Consider the following 26189-nt stretch of genomic DNA (forward strand, 5'->3'; position numbering starts at 1 on the left):
TTCAAACACTCCAGGCCAACTTGCTTTAGGCTTTTTGAGCTTTAATTGATTAATTTGGGGTCTTTTTTAGTGCACTTTCTGGCCTTTTTCTCTTTTAATCTCGCTTATATCTATTTTCCTGCCTAACGATTTTGCTTTTAGTTATGGGCAGAGCTGGAAGGAGATCAGGTTTCCTGACTTACAAGGAAGTGCTCTTCAAAGAAAATTGTACAGAAAACCCTGATAGGGGCAGATGTGAAGGGCAGAGACATCTGAATTATTCCTTAAGAAATTGTTCCTTAATTCTTAAGGTGAGAGACTGTCAAAAGGCTATTCTATAAACACCCACAGCGGAATTGGCTAATTAAGTAAAGGATCCCTGTCTTGGGCTTGGAGTCAAATCCAAGAACTTCCCCAGAGGCATGGGCAGAGAGGGCGCCACTTGCCCAGGAGAACCCGGGAACCCGCTCTGGAGACTTGGGCTCAGCCCCCTTTCTTTCCTCACACCCTAATTGGCTACTTCTTCCTGGGCTCCGCCTCCTTAGTGTGAACCATTAAGCAGCCAAGCGCTACCTAGCCCTCCTCGACACCCGCAGCTGCTCCGCTCTTACCTATGATTGGCCTGGCAGCAGCATGGGCCCGCCTTCCCTCCTCCGGATTGGCCAGCGGTCCGTAGACTCCAGGCCTCTGGCTAGCCGCGGCCACCGCGGGAGTGAGCCCCGCCTCCCTGTGACGGCCTAGCTGGGAATTGGCAGCGGCGTGCAGCCATTTCCGGTTTCGAGAAGGTGGGTGGGGTGCCGAGCGGGACTGGGAGCCGCCGCCGCTGCTCGTGCCGCCGCCTCCAGAACCTGCCTTGCCCCTGGTGCTGCGGCACGATGCGGCCGGGGCCCGGAGGCTGCTGCTGCCGTCGCCCGGTGCGGGCGAACGGCTGCGTGGCGAACGGGGATGTGCGAAACGGGTACGTGAGGAGCAGCGCCGCTGTCTGTGCAGCCGCCGCCGGCCAGGTACGGTGGGACCCGGCGGCTAGGCTGGGCCGGGGGCGCTGGGCCGGGACCCCGCGAGCGGCGCGGCTGTGGACCCGGCCGAGGGGCGGCCGAGCTGGCGAGGTCTTGGTGAGCGTCCGCGGGGGCGGGCGTGGCCAGGTGAGCTGGAGGCGGTGTCCGCGCTGGCAAGGCCTGCCCCGGGCGGGAGGGCTCAAGGGCGGCGCGGAGGCTCCCCCGTTTCTCCGCGTCTGAGGTCTTCTTGTCCCCGGAGGTTTGGGCTCTGCTCACAGCCCAAGTACCCTCCTCTCCCCGACCCAGCCACAAGTGCGGGCCACCCCGCTCGAGAGGCAGGAGTGACCCCTCAGACCAGGGAGGATCCACCCAAGGGCTCTTGGTTCCTTCTCGCGAGGCTCCTTCCTCATGCCCTCGAAGTGGCTGCTTCCTCTTAGATTCCTGAAGCCCTCCGAGGGAAACCACGCTTGGTGTGCCCAGGAGGCAAAGGAGGTACTTGATACCACTTACCAGCCTCCTCTACAAGCAGGACAGTGAAGCCGGCATAAGGCTCTTCTAACCCAGCCTTAGTGAGAGCCCATCCTGGGCTCCCGGTAGAGTTAGGTAGTTCCTTTGACCCTTTGAGCAAGAGTGTTATCATACAGGGAGTTGTTTAACCTGGTGGTGACTTATGATGAGTCTCTATACTAAATAACCAAGGTTGAATCACCAGCCAAACTCTAGGCGGCTCTGAAATGTCTTTGGAAGTTATGAATTCGAGACAGTGATTGTTATCCTTCCATTTCTTTGGGCTGACACTCTGCTGAAATGTGTTCTTAAAAAGGAGCTGGTTGAAAACGCTGCAAGATCAGTGTTGCTGGAGGAGAATGTTACGATACTTGCAATTGACTTTAATACTTGTAAATCTCTTCCAGGTATTGAGGGAAACATTTTTCCCTCCCAAAAGTAGCCTTTTCCCTTTAGCAGGAGTGTCACTGCTGTAATTTAATTTGGCTTTAACATAAATATCTGGCAGCCTTGTCTCCCAATCAGTAGATAGGATAGATAGGCTTGTTACTGTTTGATGTGAAACAGAAAGGAAAGGATTTCTCCAGGTCATGTTGACATACTAAGATTATGAGAATTGGAGAGAAAATACAAAAAAGACAGTGGACCTCCCCTGAAGTTGTGAGCTGTAAGGCAACATAACTCAGATTCATATTATTTGTGTTCATTTTTAAAGAAATAAGTGTGTAAGAGAGGAAGTGATAAGAATCAGGTCATAAATGATGGAAGGAGTTGTTTTTTAGCAACTTAAATGGCTAGTGGACAAAGTTGTTGGAATATAGCATGTAACGGAAACCTAATGGAGAGGCAAGTGAGTGGATTATGATTTTTAAGAGGGGAGAGTGTTCAGGAGGAGGGTGCTCACACTTTAGAGGTGCTTTGTGTTTAAGTGCTCTTTTCACTTAATGTAGGAATTATATTCTGAAGGAGTAGTAGATCAGATCCCTCCCATAATACCTCACAGTTTAGCATTTGTAGGCATGTTTCTTCAGAGGTTGCCACTAAGAAGATGAAGAAATATCAAGTTGCTAAAATGAAGTTTTAAAATCTGCTTTACTCTAACATCTGGCTCACTTTTCTAATACATGTTAGTGAAAAATTCCACTCAAGGCACTTTGGTGGCATTTGGAAGAATGGTCTAATGGAATGTGCTAAAGAATATTGCCTTTTAATGAACAGGAGAGAAGTTAGAAACTTCTAAGATCCCTTTATACTCTCAAGAATCCATATGGATTGACATGGATTCTACCTACCAACTCCCATTACGCTACTGGATTTGGCAGGTGAAGTACATGCTTGCCACTTTGTTGGATTTGGGTTTAGAGTTTAAGAAAACAGATCTTGTAGTATAGGAAGAGCATATGAAACAATCAGACATTACTGTTTCTGTTTTCTGTTTTCTTCCCCGATTTTTTTTTGTGTGGTGAGACACATAACGTAACAGTTACCATCTTAACTGAAGACTAATTAACATACCACGTATGATTCGGTGGTATTAAATACATTCATAATGCTGGTCAGCCATCACCACCATCCATCTCTGTAATTCTTTTCCTCTTGAAAGACTGAAACTGTGTACACATTAAGCAGTATCTCCCCACTCTCCTTTTTTCCTAGTCCATGGTAACCACCATTCAACTTTCTGTCCATATGAATATGACTACTTGTAAATACCTCATTTAAATGGAATCATACAGTATTTGGCCTTCTGTGACTGGCTTATTTCATTTGTTATAATGTTCTCATGGTTCACCCATGTGATAGCATGTGTCACAGTTTTCTTACTTTTTAAGGCATTGAATAAAATATTCAGTAATATTCCACTGAATGTATGTACCACATTTTGCTTAGCCATTCATCTGTCAGTGGACATCTTTCAATGGTTGCTTCCATGTTTTAGCTATTGTGAGTAATGCTGTGTTAAGTGTACGAATATCTCTTTGAGACCCTGCTTTCAGTTCTTTTGGATATATACCCAGAAGTGGAATTGCTGGATCATACAATTATTCTGTTTTTAATATTTTGAGGAAATGCTGTATTGTCTTCCACAGTGGCTATGCCATTTTACATTCCTATCAGCAGTGCACAAGAGTTCCAATTTTGCCACATCCTAACACTTTTTTTAAAAATTGTAGCTGTGATATATTAGGGAAATATATTTATCTGACCCTGGTTCCTGGCACAGAAGTCCTAAAACTTGTGTGATTTCCTAAGTGATAGGAACACGAGGACCATCTCATGTTCTAATATTTGGTCTTCGACTCTGATTCCGAACAGAGTTCCTAAATCCCTTGGAATTTCCTGAGTGATAAGCAGTGTTTTTTGTTGTAGTGAGATGACTCTGGGTGAGCTCCTAGATGGGGGCTGGTCACCAGAAAGACCAAGCCATGATTAGAAGCTTGGAATTCTTAGCCCCACTCCATTCTCTAGAGAGGGGAGAGGGGCTGGAAATAGGCTGTGTGATGAAGCCTCTGTAAAAATATCAAAAATATCGGGTTCAGAGAGCTTGCAGGTTGGCGTTCCTGTGAAGGTGCTGGGAGTGACCCATCCCTTCTCACTTACCTTGCCCTACGCATCTCTTCCAGCCAGATGCTCATCTGTATCAATTTGTCATCTTTTTATAAGTAACTGGTAAACAGTAAGTAAACTGTTTTCCTGAGTTCTTGAGCCACACTACCAAGTTAATTGAAACAGAGGGAGGGGGTCATGGAAAACTGATTTATAGCTTATTGGTCAGACCACAGGTGGCAACTTGGACTTCAGATAGGCATCTGAGTGAGGGTGGGGAGAGTCCTGTAGGATGGAGCCCTTAACCTGTGGGATCTGATGCCATCTCCAGGTAGATAGTGTCAGAATTGAGTTAAATTGTAATACACCCAGCTGGTGTCATAGTACTGCTCTGTGGTGTGGGAAAAATCCACATATGTTGTCAGAAGTGTTGAGGGGCACTGCGAGAATAAAGGAGAAACATGACGAGAGTATAGGGTTTTTTTTCTTTACAGTGGACATCCTCATGGGTTTACTGTTTTCTAATGATGACAGTAGAGTTTTCACAAGAAGTACCCAGCCATAAAGCAGTAATTTTTCCTCCCTGACATTCAGATGAGTAGGAGGAGGGTCAGCCTTTAGTTGGAGTGAATCGTAGCAGTTAGCATTAGGGAAGCCTTGAAAAGAGTTAGAACTGGAAGCTTTGGCAGAATTAGAGCTGGAAGGAACCTTTAGGGGTTTATGTAATTCAGTTCCTTTATCTCTTTGTAGGACTTTCTTTGAGCTAATCTTGATAGATGATTCTACCCTACTTTTAAAGACCTCTAGAGGATTTGCAGGAAATTTTCTCAGCTGCGTGTTGCAGTATTCAGTGACCTGAATTACCAAGAGTTTCTTACATTTTCTTTAACATTTGATTAAATAAATGCCATATTTGGGTTGCATCTGAAATATAATACTGTTTGTTTTTACTTTTAAAGATCCTTGTTAACAGCACTTTTTAAAAGATCTTACATTTCTTTATAGAACTTTTGAGGTTTGGACACATATCACCTTCCTAATTAGTTAACAAGTATAGATGGGGTAAAAATTATCTGCCTTTGAGACAGTTTTGGACCTAATGTTCTTCCCTTTAAGAGTAATTTTAATGAAATATTAGAAGAATGACAGTTTTCTACCTGCCAGAATAAATAACATTCCTCTGGGAGAACTGGGATACAAATTATGTTCTTACTTAAATAATAAGATAAGCAAGTAGAACAAAGTGCTGGTCCTTCTACTTATACCTAGAAGGAGGCAATGAATAATTTCTAAAGGGTGATTTACTAAATAGCTACTAGCTTTTGTTTCCACTGAGAGGAAACAGTAACTGAGAAAAGAAGTTAATTATGAGACCAGAACAGGAGGAGTAGCTTGAATGGCCAGTATACCTGTTCAGGTTTCACAGGGCTTGATGATACATCTGAAGACTTCAGGGCTTTGCAAAAATAGTGTTGTAACTATTTATAACTTGTGGGACTAGATTCTTGTTTCAAATGGTTTTGTTCCAAGGAGAACATTTCAATTCTTAGATTTGAAAGATTCCAGAGTCGTTTGAGGTACTCAGGAATTCTCTTTAATAAAAATTCTTGGGACGTGAAAACTGTATTTAATGTACAAACCACTGTATTCATAAGATAATATTTTGGAATTTGGATATTCAGGAAAGGCAGCTTTGTCTACTTTCTGAGGTTGGCCTAGGTGTCCTAGAAAGTTTGTAGTGCTCTGAGTAAGATAGTTAATTGGTTGAGATTCAATTAGATTCAGTTTTTGAAAGAAAGAAGCAGTGTTTATTGGCAGAATAGGCAATTGAGAGGGATGGGTAGAGGCTGTGTTTGAATCTCAGTGGGTGTGCCTTACTTGATTAAATACATGGTTTGTGGCCTCAAAAGTCAGTTGCCTTCTGAATAGCTTCTAAGAAGTCTTCTGTAATTTGTACTTTGTAATTTGTGATGAATTAAGCAAGTAAGCCCTTTGCTCTTGACCTGTTTCACCTCACAATTTATCTTACATTTGTTGTCATTAAGACTACCTTCAACACCCATTATGAAGGTTAAGGTGGCTCTTTTTCCTTTTGTTTTAAAATAATTTTTGCTGCTCATTGTGGAAAGAACACATGTATACTGTAGGACTCGAAAGGATTGGGTACACCCTGTGTTGGGGATTTCATTTTTTAACGTGGTCTGTTAAAATTCAGTCTGATGCTTTCTGATGATTTCTAAGTACACTGAGAAATGCAGTTGTACTGAGACTATGGTTGTGATCCAAACTTATTCCAAATAATACATACTGAAGTTGGGAGAAATATTCAACTATTTTTGTAATCTGCAAAGATTCAGAAGCTATTGTGCAGATAGAGTACTGACCTGTCAGATGTGATGGCTTTGGATCATCCTAAATAAGCCTTTTGCTGCCTAATTAGTAAGCCCCTTCAGCACAGAAGAAGTTTTCCTACGGTAGTTCCCCTTATCTGTGGGGAATACCTTCCAGGACCCCCAGTGGATGCCTGAAACCTTGGATAGCACCAGTACTATATATACTTCGTTTTTTTACGGTATATACATACCTGTCATAAAGTTTAATCTACAAATTAGGCATAGTAAGAGATTAATACAGTAACTGAAAATAAAACAGAAGGATTACAACAACATACTAATAAAAGTTACACGAATGGTCTCTCTCAGAATATCTTTTTATATGGTACTTACCTTTCTTCTTGTGGTGATGTGAGATAAGATGATAAAATGTCTGTGTGATGAGTGAAGTGAGATGAATGGTGTAGGCATTCTGATGTAGCGTTCGACTACTGTTGACTTTTTAGTGACAAGTCAGAAGGAGGATCATCTGCTTCCAGACTGTGGGTGACCACAGGTGAGTAAAACCCCAGATAAGGGGGAACTACTCTATTTACATTGGGCCTGGTATATAATAGGAACTCAGGAGATCTCAGTTGAATGAATGAATGGGTGGTAGTTGAAACCGTGGGAGGTGGTAGGTAGAAGCCAGCATAAGCAAGAAAGGAGATACCACAGATACAATGTTGGGGAATGATAATGTTCCTGGGAGAAGACAGACACACACACACACACACATTGCTGAAGAAGGTTGATTGTGAAAGAACAGAAGCATTAGGAAGTGTTGTGAGAAAGCTCAGGGAAACAAGTTGCAATCATAAAGGAGGGGTAAGGAATATCTTGGTGATGAAAAGCCAAGGATAATAATAGTAGTAGGTATCGTTTACTGTGACCAGTACCTCTCCAAGCTTCTCTATCTAATCTTCACAAGGGCTTTGCTGGTAAATGTTATCCCCTTTTTATAAATAAGAAGGTTGAATTCCAGATCACTGAAATAAATAGCCCAGTTAGTGAGTTGATAGAGCCTGTGTTGTATTCTGGTTTGTCTTACTCTATTATGCTACTGGATTTGGCAGTTTAGAACTTACTGGTAACTTTTGGATTTCATCTCTTGAGAGTTGATGATAGAGGCTAGTCTTGTCTTGGAATTTTACTGAGATGTACTGCCTCTCCCCACTGCGTGCCGCACATACTAGAGAAAATAGTCTGGGGCTTTGTGCTTGTCATACAAGCTATGCCACACTCTGACATATATTTCTAGATTTTCTAGAAGTGTTCTCTTTCCTGGCAGTCAAAGTTTGAAAAGTAGAGAATCCACATTTTTTTCTTGCAATCAGGACAAATTCCCTAGCTGTGCAATAAGCATCTTACATGGAATGGACTGAGAAGTGCTTCCAAAGCTAGTGGTAAAACAGGCTTATATTTTGACATTACTGTTCTATTGAAAGCTCAAAACTGGAGGCCTCCGAGTATATCTGCATGGGAACGTTTCAGTCCAGTGGCGTTCTGTGCACTCTGGCAGTGGTGTTCGCATGGGAGTCACCGCTCTCACTTGCCACCCACGTCTTCTCTGTAGCACTTTCCTATCTCCAGATAAGCATCATGGAATAACAGATGAATATAACAAGAGATTAGAGTAGGAGTGCAGCTCTGCCACAGGCTCTGCACCTTCCTCTGAGTTCTCTCCCACCTCTGACATGTTCTGGGCTGTGACACCATGCCCTTCACTCTGTGGTTTTGCAGTGGACACCAGCTGCAGAGACGACGTGGTTCACATCAATTTCCCTGCTTTGGCAAACTCCCTGATACACAAGGGTGGGCCCCTGGTGGTCACATCTGTGCAGTATGACCCTGTTTCCTGGGTCGTAAGTGACTGACACAGTGGTGGGCACCTATGCCAAAATTAACCTAGCAACCCTCTCTCACAGGGATTTAAAATTTCAGGGGAGAAAGTTTGCCCTTTACAACTGCATTATACTCCGTATGAGAGTTTACATACCTGAAAAGTTCTATCATTTTTTTTTTTTTTTGTTTTAAAAGCAAGTATTTCTTTTAACATTTGTATATTTTCAGTAAAAATTTTAAATGAACATATGTAGTGTTTGTCTTGTCAACATAGTTTACATACTATTTCATCTGAAAATACAGGAGTTGGAAAGTACCATACTTGCAGAACATTAGACCCATACATTAAAGCATAAAAAGATAAATAGCTCCCAAAATTCCGTAACCCAAAAATAACCACTGTAACATTTTGATGTATATCCTGCCAGACAAATATATATATGGATGGGGTGATACAGTTTTATATAAATCATGCTACATATAGTCTACATTTTTTCCCTCTTAATATCATTAATGTATCATCAGTTAATATAGACGTTCTTTTAAAGAGTATATAAATCCCATAAAAATGGATTTATAGTGTAATGTACTTAACCAATTCCCATGCACAATGTTTGGATTTTTCCCAATATTTCCAATATGTGAACACTTTGTACATCTCTTCACACTTTTGATGTTTTGGTAAGGATAAATTCTTAGAAATGAGGTTGCTTATGCAAGAAGTGTGTGTATTTTTACATACATACGTATTTTAGATTCTGATCAGAATATCATTCTATAAGGTAAAATGCAATATAAGGAGACCTTAAAGGTAGTTTTGAAAGTTTTCTTATTTCTAAAGTTCAAGTGACCACCTTTTTAATTGATCCAAACCTCATCTTTAAATGAATAAAACCACTGTCTGAAAATATAATGTTATAGAATCATCTTTGGTTTCCAAAGTATAGTGAAAATGTGGTACAAATATCATTTTCCTCAAGTTGATCTTTAAGGCAATATGGTTCCAGGTAAAACCCTACCTTGTAAAGTGTTTTTTTCTTCTCTTTCTTTCCCTCCCTCTCTCCTTATTTCTTGACAAACTGATTCTAAAATTCATGTAAAAAAGCGAAAGGCCAAGAAGAGCCAACACAATTTTAAAGGAAAATGAGGTGGGAGAAATCACCTTCATTACATAATAAGACTTACCATAAAACTGTAGTAATCGATTAGGCAGTATGATTTTGATCAAACAGTAGAGAACTGGAACAGATTAGAAAATACAGAAAAAGCACACTGTGATAATGGTGGTAGCATTTCAGATCAGTAGGCAGTAGATCGCCTTTTTATTAAATGGTGCTGAGACAAGGGGCTTTATTTTCTTTAATGTCCCACTGTGTTCTCTTTTATCAAATGTATATCACAGTGGTACAATCCTCCTCCCCTGCCCCCCACCCACTCCCCTCCCAGTTGGTAATCACTAGTCACTTCTCAGTGTCTATGAGTCTAATGCTGTTTTGTTTATTCTGTTTTGCTTTGTTTTTATATTCCACAAATAAGTGAAATCATCTGGTATTTGTCTTTCTTTGCCTGGCTTATTTCACTGAGCATAATTCCCTCTAGATCCATCCATGTTGTTGTAAATGGCAGTAATTCTTTTCTTTTTATGGCTGAATAATATTCCATTGTATGTATATAACACATTTTCTTATCCATTCAGCTATTGATGGATATTTAGATTGGCTCTATATCTTGGCTCTTGCAAACAGTACAGCAATAAACATAGGGGTGCAGATACCTATTTGAATCAGGTTTTTTTTTTCTCTAGGAATGGAATTGCTAGGTCAAATGGTATTTCTATTTTTAATTTTTTGAGGAACCTCATACTGCTTTCCACAGCTGTTGCACCAATTTACAGTCCCACCAACAGTATAGGAGAGTTCCTATTTCTCCACACTCTTGCCAGCATTTGTTATTTCTTATCTTTTCAATAGTGGCCATTCTAACTGGTGTGAGGTGATATCTCATTGTGGTTTTAATTTGCATTTCCCTGATGATTAGTGATGTGGAGCATCTTTTCATGTGCCTGTTAGTCTGTATTTCTTCTTTGGAGAAGTGTCTGTTCAGTTCCTCCATCCATTTTTTGATCAGGCTATTTGTTTTTTGAGTGTTAGGGTGTAGATACAAGCTATGTGGATAAGGAAAAGGAAAAAATACCTCACACCATTTTTGTAAAATCAATTTCAGGTTTTTAGATATACAAATGTGAAAATGAAATATAAAACTGTAGCTTATCGGAAAAATATTTGCAACCTCAGAAATAGTGAATTTCCTAAAACCACTGAAGCACAAATTATAAAGGCTTATAAATTTGTTTAAACTTTTGCATACAACAGAATCAAAAAGAATAAAATGTTTAGGAAAAAAATTTAATAGAAAAAGTTCAAGACTTGTACACTTAAAACTACAAAATATTTTGAAGGAAATTAAAGATCTAAGTAAATGCATAGATATCCAATGTTCAGGGATTGAAAGACAGTCTTGTTAAGATGGAAAAACTCTTCAAATTGATATGCAAATTCAGTGCAGCCCCTATCAAAATGCAAGCTGACATTTTTAGAGACATCAACAAACTGATCCTAAAATTCATATGTAAATGTAAGGAACCCAAAAGATTAGTTTTGAAAAAAGTTAGAGAACTCTTCCTGATTTCAAAACTTACTATAAAACCACAGTAATCAAGACAGTGTGGTACAGGCATAAGTATATATACATACAGACTAATGGAATATAATTGAGAGTCAGGAAATAAATCCTTGTATTTAGAGTCACTGATTTTCTACAAAAGTGTCAGATAAATTGGGGTTGGGGAGAATGACCTTTTCAACAAGTGGTGTGGAGACAACTGGATATTTCCATGCAAAATAACTAATTTGGTTTCTTAGCTCATACCATATTTTAAAAATTAAGTCAGAATGGATCAAAGACCTAAATGTAAGTTAGAACTATAAAATTCTTAGGAAAAATACAAAGATATAAATCTTTGTGAATTTGATTAGATACTTTTTTTCGATATGACTCAAAAGCATAAGCAACCAAAGGACAAATAAATGATTTGATTGGTTTAAAATAAAATCTTGTGTACTTACAAGGACACCATTCAAGAAAGGGAGAAGACAGTTTACAAAATGGGAGAATTTATTTGCAAATCATATAGCAGTTAAGGGACTTGTTATCTACAATATATAAAGTATTCTTACAACTCAACAATAGAAAGACAACACGATTTTAAAATGGGCAAAGTATTTGAATAGATATTTCTTCAAAGAAGACATACAAATAGCTAATAAGTACAAAAAAAGATGCTCCACATTATTAGTCATTGGGGAAAGCAAATCAAAATCACAGTGAGGTACTGCTTCACACCCACTAGAATAGCTAAAATAAGAGCCAGACAGTAACAATTTTGGTGAGGATGTGGAGAAATTGGAACCCTTATGCATTGGTGGTGAGATCATAAAATGATGCAGCCATGTTGGAAAACAGTTCTTAAAATGTTAAAACAGAGTTCCTATATGACCCAACAACTCTACTTTCTAGAGAAATGAATACATACAGACACAAAAACTTTTACATGAGTGTTCATAGCAGCATTATTCATAATGGCCAAAAAATGGAAGCAATCCAAATGACCATCAACTAATGAATAGGTAAACAAAATGGTATATCCATAGAGTGGAATATTATTCAGACATGAAAAGGAGCGGAGTACTGATAAATGCTACATCATGGATGAAAGAGACATTGTGGTAAGTGTAAAAAGCCAGACATAAAAGGTTCCACACTGTATGATTCTACTTATATGTCCAGGATAGGTATATCCATAGAGAAAGAAACTAGATTAGGAGATTGCCAGGAGCTGGGGGAAAGGGGAAATGGGGAGTAACTTCTGATAGGTGTGGAGTTTCTTTTTGGGTGATGAAAATTTTCTAAAATTAAGTTATGGTGATGGTTGCATCACTGTGTAATGTAATGAAAACCACTGACTTGTACACTTGGAAAGGGTAAATCTAATGGCATATTGTTAAATTATATCTCAATAAAACTGTTATTTGAAAAACAGAAGCCTTCTTTCTGCACAACATGACCCCACAAAGTGACACCAAAACTGAAAAATAAGCTCTGGGCTAGGAGGAAATATTTGGAACACGTTACCGGTAAAAAGTTAGTATCCAGACTACAAAGCCCTGCAAATCAACAAGCAACAAACATGCGGCCCAGTAGAAAAATGGGTGAAAGATAGGAACTAGCAAGTCACCGAAGAAGAAAACCTGATTGAAAATAAGTCTGTAAATATGCTCATTCTCACCAGTCTTCAAGTTACTGTAAGTTAAAACAGTGAGATACTGTTTTCCTCTTTGCCATTTTGAAAGCTATAAAAATATGAGCATTAAATGTTGACCATCATGTATGGCAGTGGGAACTTGATATGTAGCAGTATTTAACTGCTCTTAGTATAGATTGGTACAATTGCTTTGGAAAACAATTTGATAATTTTTGGAAAAGTTGAAATACACACATTCTTAATGATTGCCCTACTAATGCCTGTATCTAGGTGTGTAGGATAGCAGAGGTTGTCAAACATTTTTGTTTTGACCTACACTAAGAAATAGCATTTTAATATCAATACACACATAAAATATGTATATTTTATGTATACATACATACATACAACTGAAACAAAAGTTTCTTAAATGAGTACTTACCCTTGAAGAGTGCAACACAGTGTGTTAGTCTTTATCCTGAACCACTCAATATATGTTTTTAACTGAAAGTTTAAATGCTGTAAATTATAAATCACAAACCAGTAAACTGATATTGTGACCCACTGATAGGTTGTAACCCACAATTTGAACACTTCTATTTTGCTAGAGCTGCCATTACAAAGTACCATGGACTCGTTGGCTTAAGCAACAGAAGTGTCTTTTCTCTTAATTCATAAAAATGTATTTTCTCATAATTCAGACAGTCTGAGATCAAGATGTGGATAGGGTTGGTTTCTTCTAGGCCTTTCTTCTTGACGTGTAGGTGACCATCTTCTCCCTTTGTCTTCATCACATTGTCTTTCCTCTCTGTTCACATTTCTTCTTATGAGAACACTGGTCATATTGCATTACAGCCCTCTGTAATGACCTCAGAGCCCAGTTTAATGACCTTTAACTTAATTGTCTCTTTAAAGACTCTGCATCCAACTACAGTCAAAGGTATTGGGTGTTAGGACTTCAACATAATGAGTTTTGGGAGGATGAGTTCAGCCCATAACACTGTCTTCCCAAGAAATTCTGCTTATGGACACAAGGAGACATTTAAGAATGTTTACTGTAAAAATGCAATAACAAAACACTGGAAATAGCCTTATGTTCATTAGTAGGAGAATGGAAAAAAAAATAAGAAAAACCAGCATGACGTATTCATGCAGTGTAATACTATACAGCAATGAAAACATGAAGCTAGGTCTGTATTATGAATGTGGGTATATCTCAGAAATATGTTGTTAAGCAAAAGTTGCAGAAAGATACAGTAAGTATATAAGGATTAAAACATGCAAGGCCAATATTATGTATGGCTATGGATATAGTAAAGGTATTTTTAAAATGCATGGAAATGATAAACAACAAATTGAGGGTAGCTTTTATACCTTTGGGGAAGTAGGGAAATAGCATTTCCCTAGGGCAGACTTCTTAAATTTAAGCCGATCATGACACACTCTTGAAGGCCTCTTATCACTGGTAACAAAATGTAAAGTATCTATGGGCTTCCAAGGCCCTGTATCATCTGGCTCTCCCACACCCCTCTAATTTCATATCCTGCCAGGTCGCTGCACTCCAGCCAAGGTGGCCTTTCTGCTCTTCCCAGAACACATCAAGCACACCTGCCTCAGGGACTTTTACCTTTCAGTTACCTCAGCCTGGAAGACATTTTTCCTTAGTTCTTCTCTCCACTCCGTGTAGGCCGTGGCCTTCCCCTAGCCTCCTTCGGGGAGGATGTCTGCCGGTCCTGTCTGAAATGCTCTCCTCTGTCCCTGCCCTTTTTTTTTTTTTTCTGATTATAGCTCTCACAACTGCCTGATATTTTATTGTATCTCTATTTTCTTATTTATTGTCTCTCTCTCTGCAGTGTGTGGTAGTAATTCTAGTGCTCAGATAATGCCTAGCCCATAGCACAGGCTTAATAAATATTAATGGAGTAAGTGAATGAATGAAAGAATGAATGATAACATTAGTGCTTTATTTAATGGGGAAAAAAATCTAAAGCATAGTAGCTACTGGCTGTTTTGAAAAATCTAGGTGTTGAATATATTTTTCTCTTTTTTTGTATTTATTATAGTATGATACCTCATATGTACTTGCTGGTTGACAAAAACCAGTTTCCTTAAATAATGTTATAAACATAGGTGAAAAATGGATTGTGGTACACGTGCCGTTAAAGAAACCCATAGTGTAATTGTTAGTGTTTCAGGTTTACAGGGGGCGGGGTGTTAAAAACAGTAGGGGCATACTGAATGTTCTCATTATTAGGGATGATGGCTCCTGAGGAGTAGGAAGAGGCCAGCGATGGTCTTGATGGTCTGAAAATGGCACGGACACACCCTAGAATATTTTATTAACTTCCCATTAGCTCTTCTAACACCTCTTCCCATTGTCTTCTGAGTCGCTGGTTGGTACTTCAAGTCAGCACTGACTTCCTGCCATGCCTCCCTTTCTCATCTTGATTTGAAATGTTGAGAAGCTGGGCTTAGAAACCTGGTTTGTGATCACCAATTAGGCTGTAATACAACTGTCTGTTGACCTCTGCTCTGTGTGCTAAAGGGTAATATCTTTATCACCTCCAGTATAGACTTGGCTGGTATATAGGAAAAGGAAGCAGGTTATTTCCAGGAAAACTAAGTCAGTGCTAGTTCTGGTTCCCCCAAAACAGATGTTTTCTCAGTAGAGGAAACTCATACAACTATTCATCTCAGTCCAAGTATAGCTAATAATATGAATAGCAGAAACAGCTAATTATAAGCAAAAATGAACACAAGGATGAATTTAAAGTGAAATTCTAATTTTGAAGCAACTTTGATTTTAAAACAATTAGATTAAGTTGTAGTATTGTTGGATTTTCCCAGAGGAGGACGCTGCCCCAAATCACTCACGAAAGGCGTCTCTTGATGCAATAAGCAAGAGGAATTTATTCAGGAACCAGCTAGCAGGGGTCCAAGTTAGCCCGACGCAGCGGGTCTCAACGAGGACCCCGAACAGTGAAAGCCAGAGGTTTTTATAGCATAGCATTTTCAAAAAGACAGTATTTTCTTACACAGTGTTTCAGCAAGATAAGCTTGGTATGCATGACTATCCGACCAAGGTTAGCAGTCTGAAGGCCGCAGCTGCCCACCACCTGGTGTTCATGATTAACTGATTTGAGGTTAGCTAACTGAAGGTCACTACATTTAACACTGGCTGACTAATTTGTTTTTCAAGATTCTAATAATTTTCCTTCTCCTAGGCTAGAGGGTGGTGTTTAACCCTTTAAGATGGCTGTACTTATGCACTTATGCTAACTTTTGATTTTTCAGATCCTACAGTATCTCTGAAATAAAGGAAAATGTGATTCATAGAAAAATCTCAGGAATATGACTAAGAAATGGCAATAAATGGGGTTTAACTTGAATTCTAGTGCCAACTTCTAATTTAACTCTTTTGTGACTGTGGGTAGATTACTTAATCTCCTTAATTTGGTCATTTAGTCATGTGAAGAGGAAGAGTGAGATAGCTTTAGAATCACTTGTAAAAGAAATGCTCCTTACTTTGTGTGCATTTTTCATCCTGCATATTTAAATGCAAATTCCTTTAGACAGTGTTCTTTCAGAGTTTCTTTATTCTCTTTTATCTCAAAAATCATGTTGATCTTTGCATACTTTTTCTCTAAAGAAAAAAAACTGCAGAATTCTTGAAGGCAAAGATTATCTTTTATTTGTATCATCAAATATGGAGTATAATTCCTGATGTTTACTTATGGATAGAAATGAAATATTTGTTGAAGAAGTGAAAAGAAGTAAATGATTATGATGATTTTAAGCTCCTTGGTATAATGAGGGCTCTGGGTTCCTAGAATAGGCTTTGATGTTTGAAAATTGTTTTTGCAGCTTTGGAAATGTTCAAAATTAAACAGGAGGGCTCTCCATTTTTGAACATAAGGAATTTAAAGAGGGGGAAGATCAATGAAAGATTTCTTAAGGCTAGCAGCACTGAAATAATGAGAGGTGAATGTGTAGACTGCTGTATACTGTGCCTTCTTGCTCTCTCAGTCACATTAATATTCCCTCCCTGCCTCTCCTGGGAATGTAGAAGTTTTTGATTAATTACTGGACATTAAAAGACCTGCAGAGACTAAAGTCCGTGTTTTTGTCTTTTGCTGTCTTAGATATGGTGAGGGGCTGAGCATTGCTTTCTAACTGGGAGTTGAGCTCGATGGGGCTGGACTGAAGCTTTCAGGTGGTTCAGTCCATTCTAGTGAGCATGGTGAGTGTCAAGGATGGGATCCATTGTGTATTTGCTGCCGGCCCCTCCCTCTAGTATGACTTTATTTCCTAAGCATTGTAATGTGGTTGATTTCAAGTCACATTTCTACTCTAGCTCTCCAGCTTCTTCAGCTCTTGGTAAATGCCCTATGCAGAAAACTGGGCTTATATCTGGGACTTTTCTATAACTCAAGCTGTTATACCTCCTATAAAGCTGTTTTAATCTCCACTTATTTTTCTTTCTCTTGGTAGAGTTCTTCTGCCTATGGCAAGCTCAGTTACCATCAGTCCATGCTCAAACTATGCAAATACCACTAAGAGAGAAAATAACTGGCAGTTTCAGCTCACTAAGGAAAGGCTCTTTACTTTCTAGATTTTTAGGTCATCTTGTCCTCTTTGCTTTGCATAGAAGACAATTATTCAATGTCTTTAAAACTATTTCTTGTTTAGAGTATTCTGTATAGTTTTATCTAGTTCTGTTAAAGAGATGGCTTGTCTCTCTACCTGTTAACTCCAACCTGGAAGTGAAAGTCTAAATATTGTTTTTTGATTTTTTTTGTTTTTGTTTTTGTTGCTATAAACGTGACACAACAATACAGTTGCTCAAACAAGATAGGAATTTCTCTTTGTAGAGTCTGGAGGTGAACAGGTCATCCTGTATAGGTAGGTTATGAGGCATCTTTGTTGTTCTGCAGTTTTTAAGATGTCTACATTAGCATCTGAATCTTCATCCACATCTACATTGCAGGCCAGAGGCAGAGGGAAGATGAAATGGAGGGAAAGCAATTGCTGTTTTAAAGGGTGTAATCCTGTCCTGACCCATCACTTCTGTTCATTTCTTACTGACCAGAATTTCAGCACACGGATACTCCTAGCTGCAAAAGAGATTGGGAAATACAGACTGTATCTGGCTGGGTGGCCATGTACCCAGCTAAAACTGAGCAATTGTATTACTGAAGGGATGATACGGAGAATGTATAAGGGAGCTAGTTAGTGGTTTCTTCACAGTGTAATATAAACAGAAGTTTTAACTAGTTTTTTTTCCTAAATAGCTAATTTTCTTAAACTCGTATATTAAATAATCTACTATTTCCCTTTTAGTTTGTGATTTTTCTATCATGAAATAGTCTTGTTTAATGGTAATGGGCATGTTCTCTATAGTTAGATAAACTTAGACAAGTGCTGTCTGAATTTTGATTGCAGTCTTCTGTTGCCCTTTTAAAAAATAGTAGTTCTGTTTTTTTTCTTTCTTTCTTTTTTTTTTTTTGGTCTTTCTTCAGGTGAATTAATGCAAGCTTAGAGGCCATCTATAGAAGGGGATTAGCATCTGTGTCCCTTAATATAGGCAAGTGCCTACTAATAATTTTGAATCAGGTATTCCTTATCCTAGATAGTATAGTAACAGTATTCCAAATGCATAAAACTGACAAAGTTGAGAGCCATTTAAATAAAAGTACTCAAACCTAAAAGTTTGCATGTTGTGCTAACATAAATGCCCAGTCATTGAGTGTAGAAAAGAAATCCAGGAGATTTTAATATACAATCTATATCTGTTATATTTCTTTCAGTTAATTGCAACAGAAACTAATTCTAGCTAAAGAAAAAGGTGCTTTATTGCAAAGATGATAGATCCTGGGGGAAAATAAAATGGGGAGGAATTGATGAACAACTCAGAAAAGTCACAGAGGCAGAAATAGCACAGAACTTGAGACCTCAGTGGTGGGAGTTTATCAACCTTTTCTTCAGGACTTTGGAGGCCCTGTGCCCTTCAGACTCTTTACCCACTGAAATTTTAAATCCCTGTGAGAGGGCTGCTAGGTTAATTTTGGCATAGGTGCCCACCACTGTGTCAGTCACTTACGACCCAGGAAACAGGGTCATACTGCACAGATGTGACCACCAGGGGCCCACCCTTGTGTATCAGGGAGTTTGCCAGAGCAGGGAAATTGATGTGAACCACGTCGTCTCTGCAGCTGGTGTCCACTGCAAAACCACAGAGTGAAGGGCATGGTGTCACAGCCCAGAACATGTCAGAGGTGGGAGAGAACTCAGAGGAAGGTGCAGAGCCTGTGGCAGAGCTGCACTCCTACTCTAATCTCCTGTTATATTCATCTGTTATTCCATGATACTTATCTGGAGATAGGAGACTGCTACAGAGAAGACGTGGGTGGCAAGTGAGAGCGGTGACTCCCATACAGAACACCACTGCCAGAGTGCACAGAACGCCACTGGACTGAAACGTTCCCATGCAGATATACTCGGAGGCCCCCAGTTTTGAGCTTTCAATAAGACAACAGTAACGTCAAAATATAAGTCTGTTTTATCACTAGCTTTGGAAGCACTTCTCAGTCCATTCCATGTAAGATGCTTATTGCACAGCTAGGGAATTTGTCCTGATTGCAAAAAAGAATGTGGATTCTCTACTTTTCAAACTTTACTGGCTGGAAAAAGGAGGACTCTTCTAGAAATATATGGTCAGTGTGGCATAGCTTGTATGACAAGCACAAAGCCCCAGACTATTTTCTCTAGTATGTGCGGCATGCAGTAGGGAGAGGCAGTACACTTCAGTAAAATTCCAAGAAAAGACCATTTCAGCAGAAGTGATTTTAAGGAACAACAGAATAGCAACACTGGGAATGAATAGAGTTCATTTAAAGGAAAAGGCATGATAACAGTCCTTTGATTGCTGAAGAATAATGGGTGTTTCATGTTGGAAATTAAAATTTTTTAAAACTGTTCTAAACTGTCCACCAGGTGGGTGGGTTCTGTGGCGATAGGGCAGGTTCTGCCATCCTACTGTCACATTCAGCCAGAATGTGATTGTTTGCCTCAAAACATCAGTTTATGTGATTTTGTATTTATATCAGAAATGGACACCTCTCTTTCCCAGTGATTACTGCCCTATTATTGGTCATTACATAGTTACTTTGTGTCGTTTCAGGGGATTCCTGAAACCTCTGTCCAGGATCATCCTTCCAAGTCAGCTTACAGTGCAATCAAAACTTAACTTTTTTTCTTTTCTGAAACTAAAGAAGCAGGATATAACACATGATCCAGGACTTTGTTTTGCTATAAAAGACGTCATTAGAACAACTGGCAAAATCGAAATAAAGGCTGTAGCCTAGATATGAATATTTTCAGTTTCCTGATTTTGATAATTCTATAGTTTTATCTAAGAGAATGTCTTTGTTTTTGAGAAATACTGAAGAAGTATTAAATGATAAAGCTGCATTATTATAACTGCAGCTGACTCACAAATGGTTCATGAAGAAAATTCTCCACCATTCTCCCTCTCCATAGACTCACACACACTCACAATTATTTTTAACTGAACCAATTGAGAATAGGTTGTATGCCTTAAGTTCTTTTACAACTGTCTTAGTCAGTGTGAGCTGCTATAGCAAAATACCGTAGGTGGGGTGGCTTAAACAACACGTATTTATTTCTCATCATTCTGGAGGCTGGAAAGTCCAAGATAAAGGTGTTGGCAGATTCGGTTCTTGGTGAGTGTCCTCTTCCTGTCTTGTAGACTGCCACTTTCTCATAATGTGCTCACATAGCCTTTCCTCGGTGGAGATCTCTGCCTCATCTTATATGGGCACTAATCACATTATGAGAGCCCACCCTCATGACTTAACATAAACCTAATCACCTCCCCAAGGTCCCACTTCCAAATACCATCACTCTGGGGTTTAACATATGAATGGGGTGGGGGATATAAACATTCAGACTGTAATATTCTGCCCATGTTCCCTTCAAAATCGTGTCCTTTCATGCAAAATGTGGCCATTTAACCCTAACAGCCCCCAGAGTCTTAACACTTTCTATCATCAGTTTCGAAGTCCAAAGTCTCATTTAACTTACCTAAATCTGGCACGAGTGAAGCTCAAGATATCAGTTCGTCCTGAGAATTCCTTTCCATTTGTGAGGCTTCTTTAGTTTCAGAAAAGAAAAAAAGTTAAGTTTTGATTGCACTGTAAGCTGACTTGGAAGGATGATCCTGGACAGAGGTTTCAGGAATCCCCTGAAACGACACAAAGTAAATTATGTGCTTCCAAAATAATATGGTGGGACAGACAGAGTAGACATTCCCATTACCAGAAGGGAGAGATTCAGAGGGCGGAAAGTGGTGGTAGCATAGGTCACATGGAAGGCAATACAGCACGGAGAAGACAAGTAATGACCCAATAGCATCTTACTATGCTGATGGACAGTGATTGCAGTGGCGTGGGGGTGAGGACTTGATAATATGGGTGAATGTGGAAACCATAATGTTGTTCATTTGAAACCTTCATAAGATTGTATATCAATGATACTCTAATTAAAAAAAAGAAAGAAAAGGTAAGTGGTGGTAGGTCCCAGCCAAGTCCAAAATTTAGCAAGGTATATTCCATGAGATCTTAAGACTCAAGAATAATCTATTTGCTTTGATACTCTGCCCTCTCAATTATTGGGTGGGGTTCATTTTCTCCCACCTCCCCTAGGCTTTGGGTTGCCCCTTTCAGGCTCTTACCTATTGAGTCAGAGGTAATGGTCCTCCCTTCTCCCACTCCAATGCCAACTCCTGCCTTTGAAACTGAGGAGGGAACCCTGATGGTCTCTGAATCACCTTTGGAGTTACTCTTTCCTTGCCTTGAAAATAGTGCCCATTGACAGCCAAATAACTCTGTGGTCCAGTTCTGTAAGATCTAAGAATTCTTAACAGTCTTTTACCTGTAGCACATGGTTTTAAGCATCAGATAGTTCCACAAGGCTTATTATGAAATATACAGCAGTCTTCTGTTCTTTTCTATCCCTTTTCTCCATCTTCAGAAGCAACTACTTTCTATTTTAGTAAATTCTTTTAGTGTCTGCCTCCATATTTCTAACTAACATGCTGATTTTACTGTTTCTTGACTTTTCAGTATTGGACATTATTTATTGACTTACCACTGTTAGAAGATTTTCACTCCTTCTAGGGGAGGATTTTTATTGGAAATACTGTGGCAAGAAGTTTGGTGTGGCTGAGGGATAATTGGAGTGTTGGGGAGGGTCTTGGTAGCATGGAGACCAGAGGAAGGCACCTATTGCGATGGTCCACCAGAGGAAGAGGCATTAAAGTGGGTTTTTTTTAAAATTGAGGAGTAACATACATTCTGTTTAGTGCATAAAGTATGCTAGATGTACAACTCCAGGGTTTTTTTTTTTTAACCTGTGTGTATACTATGTCTCTCATACCTCTTTCAAGATGTAGAACATTTCCAGTGGCCTTAAAATTTCCTGGTGCCCCACATGAAGGTCTTGAACATAAAAATTCATTACTGTATCTAGAATGAAGCCTGAAAATAAGGTGGAGCTAAAGATGACTCCAAACCTGGGAGACTGGGTAGTCTGGATGGTGATGCTGTCCCTCAGGTAGGCAGTACTGGAGGAGGATCAGGTTTTAATTGAGGGAGGAGTTTGGATGGTGAGAGAAGCTCAGCTTTAGACTTGTTGAGTTGGGGATGTCTAAGTGGAGCAATACAGGAGGCAGGTGGAAACGTCAATTTAGAGTTCTGAGAAAGCTGGGATGGAACTGTGTATTTGTACATACTCACTATAGCATGTAAAGTCTATTTGAGAACTAACAAGTAGTTAAGAATTCTCTAGAGAGTCTGTATAGATAGATGACCTGAGGTTATGATGAGAGTCATGTCACTTTTTAAATTGTTTTACTCCAAATAGTGAATAAAACCCGTGAGAAAATTCAGTTTAAACATTTAAAAAATAAAATGATAACTTAAGATTCAGTAATATATACTCTTAAAAATGAAAATAAATTGGTTTGGAGGGGTATAAGTAGAAAGTATGCTTCCTTCCCACATCTCCTCATTCCACTTCCTTGTATCTCTCCAGGTGATTATAGTGCATATATGTTATATTTGTGGTTTATCTTCTGATTGTACCTTCCCATTATTGCTTTGGTTAAAAGTCCCTTTTCAGCTGCTTGATAAATATGACTGTGATCCTTAATAGACTTGTGAACAAAATGACTTACTGGTTTGATTCTGCACCCTCCCAATCCTGAATGTGTTTTATGATGATGTACTTACTTGTAGTCTTGACTGAAAAAAAAATTTTTTTCCTTTGCCTTTTTACTCTATTGCATGTTCTTGAAGAAAATACTACTGTTGAAGCAAACCTATCGTATTCATTGGAGTTCTTAAGTCATCCCTTGAGTAATACTAGTAACAGCATCACACTCTTGTCTGCTTAATCTGAATAGAAAGATACCTGTTTTTTTACTTGAAGGGAGTAATACACTAACGTTTTTCTTGATCGCCTTGTTGACATTCTAATTCTCAAAAGTTAGAATAACTCAGAGGCCTCTTAAGAAGAGCCTTCTTGGATGGTGATGAATCCAGAGTATGAAATACATCATAAGTTTGCAGCCCATGTTTTGTTTAGAGTGAATTTGATCTCCAGTCCAGTTAACACTAAAAGGTGTGAGATCTGGTTCTAGAAATGTCCTAATATTAATTGTGTGATCCCTGAAACTTAACCCTTTTTATGACAGGATGCTTAATGTTGAAAGACCGAAGAGTGTAATGTGTATTTTTATTTATTCAGTAAATATTCATTGAGTTCCCGTAAGGTGCTACTTTCTGTAATACTATTAGTAGTAAGGAAACATTATTTAGTACTTACTATTTGTTAGCACTTAATAAATACTATCCTGAGTACTAGATAATGAGCAAAGTAAGCCTGGTGTCTTCCCTTATGGAACATTATACATGTATAAGATGGTAATATCATTGTTGTTATTTGAATCATGTCAGAGATAAAATGAGCATCAGTACTTGAAGATCAAGTAATTTTGTTCTCTCTGGGTCCTAACACTTTTTCACCCATCAGAGGTTTGCATTATCAGTTTGTCCATTCTCACCCTGAATGATCAGAGAGTGACCTGTGTTTTGACTGAGGCCACATTCCAGAAGTTATTTCATAATTGAATCTCAATTCCTTAAGATGCATTTAATTTTAAATTAGGCCATGATGGAATCACACAATATTTAAAAGCAAACTAATGATTTAACTTCCTCCTTCCTAGATAGTCCAGCCAAGCATATGAATTTACTTGGCCCTGCTGGTTTGGGTGTGTCTGAAGTCAAGGCGGATATCTTTTAAAGAAATCCACCTGCAGCATTCCTGACACATAAATCTGTCATGTATATATGAGAGACGTAGGAATTCTGAAAAGTGCCTTACTTTTTACGAGTATGTTCAATTGCGAGAGAACAGTTTAAACAATTTCAAAGTTAAGGAGAGTTGGGAACTGGTATTAAACACAGTGTTCTATGGCAACATTTTTTAGATATAGTTTTTAAAACACATGATCAGAATGTTTTTTTATTGTGTTTTAAGTGCTTTTGATTTTGCTTTGTCCAACTTAATATGTTTATATGTTTAATTTTTAATATTAAAATATTTCCTATCTTCAGATATTGGCTCACTATTATGTCCTAAACATAATAACATTGTGAACATTACAGCCTTGCTCCTGCATAAAAGTTTAAGTAGTGGGTTTTTTTTTTATTAAAGTGTTGTTTATGTTGGTTTCCAATGTACATCACAGTGCTTCAACAGTCTCCATGATCAACTTATATTGTGATTGCAAATTACTGTGCCCCTTTATTCCTGCCACCCCACCCCCTCCCCCTTGGTAACCACTAGTCATTTCTCAGTGTCTATAAGTCTTAAGTAGTAAATATTGACACACAAACTTCCACCCCTTTGGGGAAGAGATGATGACCTAAACCAGTTTCACAGTTTTCAGAAGTTCCTTAGGCCATCAAATGGAATCAGTACCACTAGATTCCATGTATTGTGCCATGCCTTTTCTTTATCAAATACAACAGTTTCTTTCCAAAATGTTCTGACTTAACAACATTCAAGAAACTTCCCCAAACTAACATTACTAGGATACAATATTCTAAAATAAATTTAGCTCTAGATCAAGTTGCCTGAGAGGCCAAGAAAGAATCTTTTATTCCTTTGGGACTTTTCGTAACTGGTACAGTGTTCAGTTGAAAATAATGCACCTGGTAGATTGTGATTGACCATCTCATTCAAAAAGATAAAAGTTAACACATGAACTTCTCTAGTGGAATTTTTCTGTACAATAAGATTTCCGTTAAAGTAGGTAAAAAAATATAAGGCTTTAAGCCGTGAGATCAGAAGTACAGTAGCTTTTTATTCATATAGTAAAATTCAAGTATCCCAAATGATGAAACCAGGGATAATATAAATATCTAGAAATGGATACTTAGGTCAAGATTAAGTGGGAGAGAATGATTTTGACGGTTACTGATCACTCTTAACAGGTTTTCCTCTTGTGTTGGATTTATTTCTACTTTTATACAATACTGCACCACTCTTATGTTTTGCTTTTGTGCCTGATTACTTGTGTTACCACTGACAAGAAAGACTAGTATAAACCATGTGTTTCCGCAGAGACCTACTGCTGATAATTATTTGGAACACTATGGCAGGGTGGCTTTAAGAATATATAGCAGTAAAACATTTACAAATTAATTTTATTCTAAAACTGAAATTTAAATTTGATACTTCATTTGTAAGCTGATATATTGTTTTTCAGGATAGGCTTTCTCTTTGTTAATTTATGTTTTCTATTTTCTTTATTAGAACAAAGGAGATTATGCATCTTAGGATTTAGTTCAAAAAATCAAATAATGATAGAAATCATTGAGCCTTGTTCTGAAGCAGTCTTCCCTCTATTTTTCTTGTTTGCTGTTCATCTGAAATACGTGCGACTTACAACTTATTTCCATTGAAAACAATTTTGTCCTTCTTGTATCTTAGTGGATTTTTTTAATGCAAATCTGTAAGGACTTAGATTTTAAGCAGTCCTGATTACTTGTGTTACCACTGACAAGAAAGACTAAGCAGTAATCTTTTTCTTACTGTGATTGAAATAAACATTTTAATCTCCCTTTTAGATCCATCATGTTACACAAAATGGAGGGCTATATAAACGACCATTTAATGAAGCTTTTGAGGAAACACCAATGCTGGTCGCCGTGCTTACTTACGTGGGGTATGGTGTACTCACTCTCTTTGGATATCTTCGAGATTTTTTGAGGCATTGGAGAATTGAAAAGTGTCACCATGCAACAGAAAGAGAAGAACAACAGGTAAGTGTTAGAGATTCTTTGATTTTGTAACTGGAAGCTTTTTATAGAAATCTTGGTATTTTCATGCATTTTTTTCTTTAGAAATTTTGGCTTACATTAAAATAAAAATATTCCTGATGAAGTTAATGAAAAAATGTCACAAAGAAAGCTGAAAATAAGGCAAAGGCATGGAGAAATTAAAAGCATTTAACATGTCTTTAATATAATCATCACAAGATTCTTCCTATTTTAT

The 26189-nt window shown here is 38.5% G+C and overlaps 1 protein-coding gene across 3 annotated transcripts in view; it reads left to right on the top strand.

The window, feature by feature from the left end:
- Positions 1–741: 741 nt before the first annotated feature.
- Positions 742–26189, top strand: part of SPTLC2 (serine palmitoyltransferase long chain base subunit 2) — a 127861-nt gene continuing 102413 nt past the window's right edge. For 2 of the 3 annotated variants that reach the window (XR_012133743.1, XR_005061721.2), the window contains exons 1-2: positions 742–983; positions 25763–25957. Coding sequence is in view for 1 of the 3 variants with exons in the window: in XM_037019836.2 (XP_036875731.1) it covers positions 855–983; positions 25763–25957 (324 nt within the window). In the remaining 2 variants the exon portion in view is untranslated. The remainder of the gene's footprint in view (positions 984–25762; positions 25958–26189) is intronic. The other variant, XM_037019836.2, reaches the window with a different exon arrangement.

The sequence above is a fragment of the Manis javanica genome, chromosome 8 (assembly GCF_040802235.1).
Source record: "Manis javanica isolate MJ-LG chromosome 8, MJ_LKY, whole genome shotgun sequence".
Lineage (NCBI taxonomy): Eukaryota > Metazoa > Chordata > Mammalia > Pholidota > Manidae > Manis > Manis javanica.